Source organism: Xyrauchen texanus, chromosome 35 (assembly GCF_025860055.1).
Source record: "Xyrauchen texanus isolate HMW12.3.18 chromosome 35, RBS_HiC_50CHRs, whole genome shotgun sequence".
NCBI lineage: Eukaryota > Metazoa > Chordata > Actinopteri > Cypriniformes > Catostomidae > Xyrauchen > Xyrauchen texanus.
The window spans coordinates 15,480,971-15,493,897 of NC_068310.1; the positions used below are offsets into that span (position 1 = coordinate 15,480,971).

The window sequence follows — 12,927 nt, forward strand, 5'->3', positions numbered from 1 at the left end:
GCAATCTTACTCTGTGTTAAACTTACTTACTATGTTAAACTTACTATCTTACTTACTCCTAGTTAAAACCTCACAGTATCTGCTGCTAACTGATAACAAAGTAATTTGAATGTTTTTAAATATATTAGGGCTAGCAAAATTTTTATTGTTGTAGTTTAAAATGATCATGCTGTAAAGCCATTAAGCATGTTGCCTTATGAAGAATATAGTAATTTAACTTTTCTGAATTGCAGAATTTGTCCCTGTTACTTTGTGTTCTTCAGAATGTGAAAGGTAGGGGTCATATTCAAGAACAGAGTCCTCAATTACAAAATAATAGGAGTCCTGAAAGGAACCCCCAAGAGCTACTAATACAAAAAACTAGTGCAAGTGAGAGTTTGTGTGTCTTATAGAACTGACTGACTGTGTTTTTCTTAGTTACAGGGAGCCAATAAGGCAATCAGCCTATCAGTGTAAAGAATAAAACAGTATAAAGAAAGAAAGACATTTTCGTTTTTGAAGAACAGCAAATAAATGTTTACACTTATTTGGAAAGGCCTAAAAAAGTTCTTTCTAACTTATAATAGTGATGTTTAATGCAAATTCACATTCATTCTACTTCATTAAAATATCCCCTCAATGGAAATAATGTGTTTGTCCATTTAAAGAAATAAGTGTTACTGTAATCATGTTTGAAATAACCTGTGAAAGGGGCTTTTAATTCTGGTGTGATATCTTAGTTAAACAGAGTCTGTACACTTATGCATTACTAAGTCTCTGGCTCTTTAAGCCTTGGACGGAATAGATCACAAATGCTATTGCTAAAAGTACACGAGGCACCTCTGAGGTCATTTAGCTGATAGTGTGTTCTGAAAGCGAGTGGCCTTGGTGTTCTTTTGAGAACTGCAGACTGGCAGAAATTACACAACTAAAAGGTAAGAAAGGTGAATGCTGTCGCTTGATCTTTCTTGTTCACCTTTTCTTTTCTAGTTTACAAAAGGAAAGCAAGTCTAAGAAAGATCCTAATTAAATGAGTCGGTTTAACAAGGATGCTCCTTTAGAGGAAGAGTCATAAACGTTGCTGCATTATTGTTGATTTTCTCCTTGTTTTTCAAGCCGCAGTATATCTATCCAACTTCTGGCTTGCTTTCTGGCCCAGGCCTAATAATAGTGGGTTGTAAAAACAAACAGCAGTGTTAGTACTTTCAGGCACTGGCAACTTTCCACTTTCTGTCTACTCCTTCTGAGGAAATACCCATCTCGTCCAGCCCTGAAATATACACAACACACACTCACAGGTAAATAAAATGAAAGTAGTTGTTCGAGTTGTATGCTATGATTTTTTGTTATCAATTCATGCAGTCATTTGAAGTGATACACATGGCAGTTGTAATTGTAAAAGTATTGCCTTAATACAGGCTACCACCGAGATTTATGATTGGTAACACTGTAACCAATTCATATTATCTTGCATAATAATGGTGTGAGTGTGCATGTGGATTCTCACACGGGGTTGAGTCAACGATAAAGTCTGGGTGTATCTACCATGTTTAGGCCACACTTTTTCATCCCCATGAATCTATTGAGTCATCCTAGGATGCCCCAGCCAGGATTTTGTTAATTTCTACCGAATGTTTGAGGTTAAAGGCACAAAAATTGTTTACAACACATGTACACTCACATACTCACACTAGTACATTACAAAAGTTTTAGGCACTTGTGAAAAATGTTGCATGGTAAGAATGTCTTCAAAAATAATGACATAAATAGTTTTCATTTGTCAAATAATTAAAAAAAAATCTAGTAAACATAAAAAAAAGTGAAATCAATTCTTGCTGTCATTACTTTTGCCTTTGAGCCAGTCTCGGTGGGGGCTATACCATCTGTTGTAGGTCCCATTGTTCTTCTTCTATTCAATTGTATTTGCAAAGGGAATGTTGAAATCTTAAACTGATATTTCCAACTGATACATAAAAGCAGAATATGTCAAATAAACGTTTAAAAACAAATGTTTTTGTGAAAAATATAATCTGCCTAAGACACATTACTATATATCACCTATATGTCCTATACTGTTTAAGATAATGTACATGTTTCTTGTTTTACATTTAAAAAAAAAAAGGTTTAAAAAAATGCTATTTTTGTTATTTTAGTGTTGTGTAATGCGTGAAATAGCGGCATTCCACTGACAATCGAGAGCATTTTTGACTTTCAGATAATTGATGATAATTGTGATTTAAGTCAAAGAAATTAAATGTTTATCACAAGCAGCCAATCATTTCAGTTCTCAAGCACAGTGGACTCAGTGAGTGCCTCTCGTTACATGCATTTTTCATATTGGTTTACCCATGAGCTGTGGAATTATGCTTTTATGGGCATACAACAACGAATGGAGTATTGGAATATAACAGAATGGAATCCTGCTTGTAAGGCATTACCCATGAGGCTATGAACCTGTCCCAGAACCTCATCACCTGGGCAACAAAAACTGAGACACTAACACAGGCTAATTTGGCCAATAGCAATAAAGGTGGATGGTGGTGCCTCTCTGTCGCCATGGGGCTGTAAAGCGGGTGGGCTGCATGCTTACGTGCCCTCCTAGAGCCAACATGTGCTAGCCCAACCCAAAAGCTTAGCACCATAAAGCCAAGTTGGAAGGTAACCTTTGATCGCCAACACTCTGCAGAGAGAGGTACGCTCAGGTACGGAGAGTCATTCACACAAACACTGGGCAACACCTATAAGAATACAGGTTACACAAAAGTACTTTATAAAGCCATAAACATCAAAGGATTCATATAAAATTCATACGTCTTAAAAAAGTCAGGGCATTGTAAAGTCAAGTCATAGTAAACTTTAACAAACTACTACTCAAACCTTTGGACAAAAAATAAGTCATGCTGAAAGATTTGGGGCTTTTGCTCGAAACTTTGTTTTAAGGTGGGAATGAAGTATAACCATGCAAACTTCAGAATATTAAGAGAACACCAAATCAAGATAACATGTATGTCTGAGCTGTGTGTGTACACTGAAAGTGTCTATAAATATAAAGATTCATGGAGTCACCCCACAGCCCATCATTATGATGGAAACCTATTGACCTGATGTCAAAATATGACATGGTAGAAGATTATTTTCTTTCAATTTGTTGTGTGTTTACTGTATTGTTTTGTAACATAGTTCCATTAATTACTCATTTTAAAAAAGTGATTTAAATAGAATAGGATTTTCGTAATCTAGACAAATTTCAGGGAGAATTACAATGCAAACACAAAGCAGATTTTGGGCAATTTTATATGCAATAAAACAATGATATAATTCCAATATATATCAACAAAATAAATTTAGGTTAACATATTCAGACAAAACAAAACACAATTTTAAACAATTAAAATATACATGCCCCTTTTCAACATTTGCAGAAAAGTGAGGGTCATTGCACTTCAGATCATCAGAGGAATACAATACAGCATTTAAAGAGTCTGGAATCAGCAAAGACAACAAGGAAACTTTTAAAACCTCGTCCAGGGAAAGTATGCGATCTAAAGTCATAATGACCATAAAGATGCATTCCCTGAAGGATAAGGAGAATTATGAGAGAGACCTGTGTGCCTCTACCATTCTTATCTTAACATAAATAATGTATCTTAAAAGTTAATCATTAACATCTAAGCCATGAAACATGTTCAGAAGCCATAAAAGCATGTTTTTTGTCCTTCCAATTGGACAAATTGCTTGAGGAACTCGAGAACTGCTTGTTGCTTGTTGCCTGCTGTGTTTTGGCAGAATTTCATGAATTGTCCATGACATCACAGAGAGATCCGCCATGATAAATCAACAAGGCAAAGTAGCCCGAATTATAGTCAATATATAATCTCTTACATTCCCAATGTCCATATGTGTGTGTAAAAGTGACTTCTAATAGGTAGATCTTGTCAAAAGTATTTTCCTCCAGAATGCACTGGAGAGGTTTTATGGAGGGAGTAGGTCTCAGATCACGCTTGAGACAGCGCACACCAGGAGTTCTGTGGAGCAATTGACGTAGGGGTGTATGTGTAGTCCTCATATTTGATGTCCATTTGTCCTGAGCTGGCACTGTCCAACTGTGTTGATGCCTTATAAAGAACAAACAGTAACAGGGACATTCGTTATCATACAGTCAGTAACCAAATCAAACTTTGCAGTAGGTGGAAGATCCTTGAGTCAATTGAACTTCTATTAATCAGCCACCTCATATTTAGTCATTGTGTTTCGCAGTAACATCCACAAAGAAAATACAATCCCAAGGGATCTGTGTAGCCACAATAATACATTTCAGCCTTTGTCAGGTTTAAGTCCAAGGCCAGACTTAAGCAATCAGACAAAACATTTAGTTTCATAAACAGCTCACTTTCAGAAAAACTGTCAGACATAAGATCTTTATAAATTACACAATAGAAGACATGTATTTTACATCACTTATTATATTTATTACATGCTACCTGTGTGACTGAGACAACAGTTTGGCCAGCATATGGAGAAGCTGCGATGTTAGGTTCACTCTTTATTGTAGAGGCGTTTTCCGACATGGGCAATGAAGGGGGTGATGTAGCGCCAGACAATGTTGACCCTGAAGACAAACAAAATATTGGTTGACAAATTATGACAGCCAGAATAAAGGAACAGCAAACTGGATGTTCTGCTTATTGCAAATGACAATTTATGGTGTTCAACATCCGTTCATGTTTGTGTTGCAGCAGTTGCATCACACATCCATTGAAAGCAGAATTTAGTTTTATTTTACAGCATTCTCTCTATGTTTTACTCCCTCTCCCCTCCACTCTCTTACTCACCCCATATTTCTCTCCACACATTCTCTGACTCACCCACTCCCACACTTTCATCCAAATAACTCGTCTCCACTTTCTTCTAAAAAGTAACTTAAAATGTCTCCTTTTCACTCTTACCTGAGGATGCTTTTGTTTTGGGCATCTTTGGTTTGCGTTTCCTGGTTTGAATGCTTTCTTTCTTCATTGCTAATGGCCTTGGTACCTAATATATAAACAAAGAAAAACAAATCATACTTGAGGTATTTTTGTTCTGATTTAGGTGTTCTATTTGAGATAATATATGAAACATGATTGATTATTCATAATGCAGTCAGTGCTTTCAAATTCAAACAAATATGCATTTTTTATTCACTAATTATGATGATTGTTATAGATATTTTTGTTTCAATAAAAACAGCTTGTAACTTGCTGATCTCTGTGTTTTCTGACAGTTTCAGAGAGTCAGTTTGGTCAGTGGTGAGAATGTTGAAGAAATGAGCTTTCAGAATGAAGCTTATTTAAGCAACTCCCTTTCCTGTCTTCCTTCTCATGCCCTTCTGATAACACACATCTCTGACCTAATGCAGACTAACACATTGATACACGCTGACACAGGCACGCTAACACGCACATGCACACATACACACCCGCACCTCCATGTACACACAAGCTGCAACCTCCTAAAACGAGCTCTGGTTAGTAACACTCTGAACAATAATGCATCAAGCTGCAGATTGTGTCACGTACTCACCCCGTGCAACTTCATGTACAGTCCGCAGGCATTGCAGACGGGCTCTCCCTCTGCATTTCTCCTCCACAGCGTGGTCGTACTGGTATGACAGTTAGTGCAACACAGACCTGCTCGTCGAGACGTGCTTTGCTACAAAGACAAACAGGGAGAGAAGGATGGGGGCTGAATAATCTGGCACTCTTAAGGTTGTCATAATCATTCATTTAAATTACAGAACTGTCACAAATGTGAATTACTTTGCATTTCCATAAAACACATGTTAGACCTACAATATTCCCCCAAATCTTGTTACAATCGAGTTGTCTGAAGAAACAATTTCATATTGAAAAATGTTGTTGATATGCTAGTTCCTGGCATGCATTGCAACATTAATAGTGTATACAATTACATTAGTGTAACAAGCTTATAACAGTTTGCTGACTTTATTTATGCTGTTATTGTTGTTTTTTGTTGCCGCAGTTAGGTAACTGTTATGTGGTGATTTTGTGAACACATCTTTTAACTTAATGAACTTTGTTGATTGTCAACGTTATTGAAGTTTGTGTGTTCAGGTTTGATGTCAAACAAGTGTATGTACTGCCTTTACTTGCAAGGCAAACCTTTCTTCAGAGGCAAAATTTACAGTTAATTTCATGTAAAAGGAATTTAAAACCATATATAATATTGAAATGGTGAAAAAATGAAAGTTCTCATATTGCAAATTGATAGTTCGCTGAACAAGAAATAGGTAGGTCTCTCAACTAGATTTTTTGCATTTAGTGAACAAATTAAAATTGATGCAATATTACTGAGGATAATTATTCAGACTGTTGTTGAGAAAACTCAAGAATCGTATTGTATTGCATCATGTTGCATTGATTTTTTTAGTTTTTTTACTTTGCCCAACAATTTCTAAAAAAAAATTTACATTTAATTTCTATCCTAATCCTAAATATAGCAGGGCCATGTGTTATATTGTGCTATACACCATTTACTTTAAGTGTGACATAGTTATTATAGAACAGAGGAAACATACAACATACAAGGCCTGATTACTGAGAGGAGTACGACTGTGTAAAACATCATTCTATAAATTCAAAGATAGGCTTTTTAAAAAGGGAAGGGTTGAGGATCATAAATAATCTTCCAAAGTAAGGATGAAACTTCTCAGCTCAAATGCACCATAATGTTTGGTGTTGTTTTGAGTTTTGCACTGCTTGGGCTAAAAACAGACAGACTCAAGGACAAGGCCGCGAAAGCATGCAGAATGAAAACAGAGAGGTAGAGAAGAGTAAGAGAGCATGAATGTATGAGAGTGTGTGTCGGTAGGTTTAAGTGGTTTACAAGGACTTTTTAGGTTACAAACTGGTAATTACAATGGTATTTTGCTACAAATTTGGTTTATGAGGACATAGTGTACCCATAATTGAAATAGCTTAAAAAACATACTAAACTATGTTTTATTGAAAATGAAAAAAGGAAGAAGGGTTTGGTTTAGGGGTAGGGTTATGGTATAGAGTCTATAGTTAGCACAGTATAAATATAATTATGTCTATGGAGAGTCCTCATAAGGATAGCAGCACCAACGCGTGTGTGTGTGTGTGTGTGTGTGTGTGTGTGTGTGTGTGTGTGTGTGTGTGTGTGTGTGTGAGTGTGTATGTGTTTGTGAGAGACAGAGAGAGAGAGAGAGAGAGAGAGAGAGAGAGAGAGAGAGAGAGTGATAGCTAACTTATGGGAAACAAGACAGCAGTGAAGGATTTACATGGTTACACTTTCCAAGTGATAACCATGACATCAAGCTTCTCTCCCATATATATATATGTTTATAGTACATGGATGATTTTTTTCAGTGTGATATTGTATTCTAAAATTATCAGAGCCATTCAAGAAAACCCTGCAAAAAATTATTATTTTTCTATGTCTGGGGGAATTATTATTATTATTTTTTATTATTTTTTTTTTACAATTCTTCGCATGTAAAAACAAAACGTTAAATATAGCCTATTTTGTCCAAAATAACACACAGCTACTAGTTCACTTTTTACAGACTATTATTAGCCATGAGAAATTTTAATACAAAATATGGCCTACATAATACATAAAAACATAAAAAATGATCATAAAAATAATAAAAAGAAACGTGAGAAATTGGCAATTACCAAGCGCTTCTGCGGTTTGATAAGAGGTCGATTGATTCCGTTCATCTTGTGGTAGAGGCCGCACGCGTTGCACAGGTAATGTCCCGTCCCGTCTCTCCTCCACAGCGGGGTTGAGATAGAGCCGCAGTTGACACATTCACGCCCTTCGCACGGGAACTCCTCCAGCATGTCTGAAAGAAACGACAAACATATTAGTACACTCCCAGTTCGTTTTTTTTTTTTTTAAATAATTTTTATTATTTTCGCCAAGGTTTTTCTCGACGTTCACATTGATTTATGAGAGGTCAATGATCGTTGAAATCATAAAAATGCTCTAAATTATAAAACTAGCGCAAAACTGAATAACAGTTAAAGTTCAAATGGATCGTTTGATTAGATGTTTTCCATGTGTAGCTAACTATCGTAATTTCTCACCATTTGGTCCTTTTTTGCTCTCTCTATAAACAACTTAACCCTAACAGAAGATAACATGTTAAATTGAGTGAAAATCAAGTGTCAAAATGTATATCGTTTAATCTGGGTGGTGAGAAATCCGCTATAGGCTAAAGCGAAAAAAAAAAAAAAAGAAAAAAAAAAAAAGCACAACACACACAAAACTATTTTTATCCATAGGTGAAGTCTGGTTGAGCATCGCTTGTACGGAATGTGACAAAACTCGATGGAATGATGGAATGAAGAATGAATTAATACGACCATATTCAGGGTCACCGAGGTGTTTATTAGGGCGCCTGACGAGGCACCAGGGCCTCAGGAGAGCGGAATGTCAATGGGGATCTTATCAGTGTTAAAGATCCAGGGGTCACCAATCATTCACAATACTGACATATGACACCCTCCAACAGTTTATTCCAAATAAGACGTGCGCATTTTTATTAATCATATTATTATGCACTGAAAAAATAAAAATTGTTGGTTTTACGTAATGTAAATATGGGCATCGGTTCCGCACAATTAAATTAAGTTTCCTTAAATAAAAATGCACATGCATTTTCCTTGGATTTTTATAATTACATATTACGCAATATAATTACGTTCTCATTTCAAACATACATGTATTAATTTGGAATTAAATGGAACTGGTTTAGTATTTTCAGTAGAGCTGCTTTCCATTTTTGTCAGTTTGTTGTGTTGTATTAGATCAAATGATCAGACTGAAATGTCGTCTTGTCAGGATTTTCCAAAGGACTGCAGAAATTGCAACATTATACAAGTTTATAAGACGGGTTTGAATGAAACATCAAAACATGTAAATGCACGATAGGCCTATCAATGCGCCCGAACCTTAAGTAAGACTGAATAAATCGTCTACAATTGTAGAAAAGTGGCATGTTTCATTGGAGAAGACTTGGCTGCTGACTATCAAAGAAATGGATGACCGCCTAAAGGTTGCAGGCGCTAAATGTGTATCAGACCGTAATGGTTTGTTTAGAAAAGTTTGATCAAGGTGACTGAGGTATGCATGAGACCATTTCATCAACCCACATGTGCAGAGACAATAGATGGGAATTAAATTAACATTTAAATTAAAGTGATTCAACAGCAATGCCCGTTAATGAATGTGTAGTGGAATAAATCAGCTTTAGTTTAGTTTTGATTGTTAAGTTTTGTCAAGCTGCGAAAGCCTGTGCGGAATAGATTGGTGTTCTGGTGCCTTTTAACAACGATAGGGGTCTAACATAAACACCAAGTCAGCAATAAATAACATTCAACACCCCTGCTATAAATGGTGAGATCACAGCATCAAACGAAACCCCCTCCATTCCAACCATTTTTGTCTGTTGACTTAAAAGATGGATTTTAAACTAATGCCAAACTAACGACTCGAATGTAATACGGTACCTTTACATGTGTGCAATAGGATACTGAAACCAACAGATAGGCTATGATATATCAACAATTATATGTTTAACAGTATAAATGGTTTTCGAATTGTAATTTGTTGCTGATCTGTCTTTTAATGTAAACTGATTTACATGTCCGACCAGAGAGAACTTATTGTGATCAACCATTTTATAATAGCCTAACTTTTTTAGGTGCTTATCTTAGGTGGCAGATATTCCTATGTGCTTACCTAAACTAGACCTCCTTCCTGGCAGAGTTCCCTGCCGTCCCTGAAGACTGATCATGCCGCCATCGAAGGGCCCTGGCGTCCATGAGGTTGCCATCTCCGGACTCATGTAGGCCGCGTAAGGGCTAGAATAGGAGCCACCGACGGAGCGCACCAGGGCACTTCCATACTGATCTGCCCGCCCGCTATTACTCAGCACCAGCGGATTCTGGTACGCTGCATCCCTGCCGGTGCTGCTGCTTACCGGCGGGCTGTGTGAATAAGAGAACCCGAGATGAGGATGAGGGCTGCCCGGGTTGAAAGTGGAGTTCTCCGTGCCACTCTGCGGCCAGGCATGGTGACTGCCGAGTCCTTGGGACTGATGGGTGGACTCACATGTTTGTAGGTAGGGCAAGGTTTGGAGCATGGCAGGTACACGGGTGGTGGGCACATATACAGGTGAGCTGGCGGATGGGTGGATGTAGTTCCCGGAATCGTGTGCGTAGTGGGACGGATTGGATGATAAAGCCAGGCTTGAATACATAATGTAAGCCTATCCAATGACTAAGCTATCCTTTTAGAATCTTATTTATTGAATGAAAAAATACACAATAAAGAAAACCCCAGATTTTGAACAATTTGCAGTAAAAGTCGTGACAACGTCCGAAATTTCCAATCCAATAATTTCTTGAGCTGCGGCCTCCAAAAGGGAATTCACTCCTGAAGACAAATAAAAATAAAAAAAAATAAAAAAATAAAAAACATTTCTTAGTGTTAGAATATATTCGTGGAGTAGTAACCAAAGTCAAATCATTATTATTCCGAATTCATATTCTTGGAATATCGAAATGCCCAAAAATACAGTAATTCTATACAGATTACAAAATATAAGTAACAAAAATGTAAATATTTACATAAATTCTCAGATAATAAGAAATGTAGCCTAATAATCATCTGAACTTGTATACATGTGCCATCGTGGATATTCAAACTGTAAATAATAACAATGTAAATTAATAATAATAATAATAATAGGCTACAGGCAAGATGAACAAGCTGTTAATTGCCATGATTTTTCAGCTCTCTGTAACTTCGGAATGTCGTTTAATAGACTAAAATTATAATAATTACTTTTCATATCTTTGCCTGGAGATATAAATAATTATCAGCAGTAGCCTCAGATATCCTGTGAAAACGCTCTACCGAACCATTAAATCATAGCTGGGGATCAAACCAAGAAACACAATAGATAGCCGCACTGTAATCTCTGTAACATCTATTTTTTATCATTGAAAACGCAGACCACATAAAAACGTTGATAGCTGCTAGCAAAGGGCTTATACAATTCACCCGAGAGCTCTCTCTCGTTGTATTATCTCACCAGATAAGGATGGTCAGTGATAAAGTCAGGAAAGTTCTTTTCCAATAGAGTTGATTGAATATCACCGTTGAAGATCCCTCTCTCCCTTCTTTCTTCTTGATTGTATCCCAACGAAAGCAGTATGTAAGGATTCAAACCTGTACAAGTCTTACACGCAAAAAGTTGTAGTTGTCCTCTCTGCGTTGGGATTTGTCACTGTGCCTTGTCTGTATCTGAAGACAGCTGCTGCGGCAGATAATGCCTAATATAACTGGTCTCTGATTTGTTCTCTACTTTACTGCGAGTTATTTGTAAGAGGAGAACCACGTGACCCATTCCAAAGGTAGGACCCAGGGAGGAGGAGAAGAATGAGAGGGATAAGTCAGTTCGTGTGTGTGGCTTGCGGAGGAGGGGTGTGCTCCTACCTGTAAGATCTATATTTGCTGAGTCCACTGTATTTTAAACGATTTTTTTTGTTTTAGTTTAGGTATTTAAAAAGGAAAGTTAACTTTTAAGAAACTTGGTTTGACTGAGACATCAATGCAACTTTTATTTATTTATTTATTTATTTATTTTTATTCCGTGTATATGCAATAGAAAGGGCATGTCTTGTTCCAATGCTGTTAAAACCAAAAATCCGAATGAACGATTCCCCAAAATAATTTCCAAACACAATCATAGAACTGAAGTAGCCTACTAAACGCACGGAAATGTGCTACTGTGCACATTATGTTTTACAATAATGGCTTGAATTTTGATTGTGCTTTCTTGTAAAATAAGAATGTTGCAGTAAAATCATCTCGGTGTCTGTGCGAGAACGTAAAGCTCAATTTTATGACCCGATAAATCTGGATGTGTTCTCAATAAAAGCTGTAGAGAGATAAGAGATACGAGCACAGCTTAGCATGATGATACAACAATAATCACACTCATTATACTCAGTTGGAAATATTGTTATCTTAGCGGTATTGTTTGAGTTATCATCACCCATCCCATTTTCGGATAAAAACAGCTATTTGCTAACGTTTTAAATCGATTAATTGGAAGAATTAATCTAGCAATGGCAAACAATATAATAACAATAATAGATGCTCATGCAAAATGTAGATGACTTTGGCTAAATATCTTAATTTAGGCTATTGAATATGAGTTTCAGTTTTCTGATAGGCCCATTTGTCGCTAAATCTGACCATCTCCAAGAAATTATATTGAAAGTTCATATACTGTCCGATTCAGTTACATTTCAGAAAGGTGGTCGCCAGTCGATCTCCTCGACAGGCCGCTGATAAGGAGATTAATAAGTGATGTTGCGACCTGTCAACTCATTGTACTGTATGTGAGGGAGCCCACGACTATTTGATCACTGATACACGAGTTAAAAGACTTTTCTTTTAATCAAAACCTCCATTAGCCTAAGAGTAAATCACCACGGAGAGGTCAAACTTCTTGAAATCGACGAGTTGGGAAGACTTTTAGTGATGGTTTTATCAATAGAGTTAAAATCATTGTTATCCAAAATTTGACACAGACTAAATAAAAAATGAAAATAGCCATAATGTGTGTAGTAGGCAACCTAAATCTAGCCCATATAATTTGGTATTATAATTTTGTTATTATAATCGGCCTATATTATTCTCATTTAGGTTATATACAAAATAAATAAAACGACAATACAAAGAGAGTTCGATTCTCTTTCTTTAGACTCTGTTTATCAAATGGCACCCATCCTAGTTGGGTTTCACTAAACAGGATTCTGAAAGACATCCTCAGACTGCCACACAGACCCCTCTAATCAGACAACCAGAGTTAGGACTTAATGATGCAGAGAAGAACTGTAAATTCTG

The 12,927-nt window shown here is 36.6% G+C and overlaps 1 protein-coding gene across 1 annotated transcript; it reads right to left on the reverse strand.

The window, feature by feature from the left end:
• Positions 1–3,255: 3,255 nt before the first annotated feature.
• Positions 3,256–11,349, reverse strand: gata5 (GATA binding protein 5). Its single transcript, XM_052105229.1, has 7 exons — positions 11,105–11,349; positions 9,748–10,443; positions 7,677–7,846; positions 5,539–5,667; positions 4,926–5,010; positions 4,461–4,588; positions 3,256–4,094 (listed from the first exon to the last, which is right to left on the reverse strand). Exons 2-7 carry the CDS (start codon positions 10,265–10,267, stop codon positions 3,975–3,977), a joined length of 1,152 nt encoding a protein of 383 aa, XP_051961189.1. The 5' UTR covers positions 10,268–10,443; positions 11,105–11,349; the 3' UTR covers positions 3,256–3,974.
• Positions 11,350–12,927: the final 1,578 nt, after the last annotated feature.

Bases quoted from the DNA above. Each gene is read 5' to 3' on its own strand.
- gata5 (XM_052105229.1), bottom strand. From the start codon at position 10,267: ATGTATTCAAGCCTGGCTTTATCATCCAATCCGTCCCACTACGCACAC. The intron at 5,011-5,538 runs GTGAGTACGTGA...TTTATATATTAG, and splicing joins TGTACATGAAGTTGCACGGG to GTACCAAGGCCATTAGCAAT. The intron at 4,095-4,460 runs GTAGCATGTAAT...GTTCTTTATAAG, and splicing joins CTGTTGTCTCAGTCACACAG to GCATCAACACAGTTGGACAG.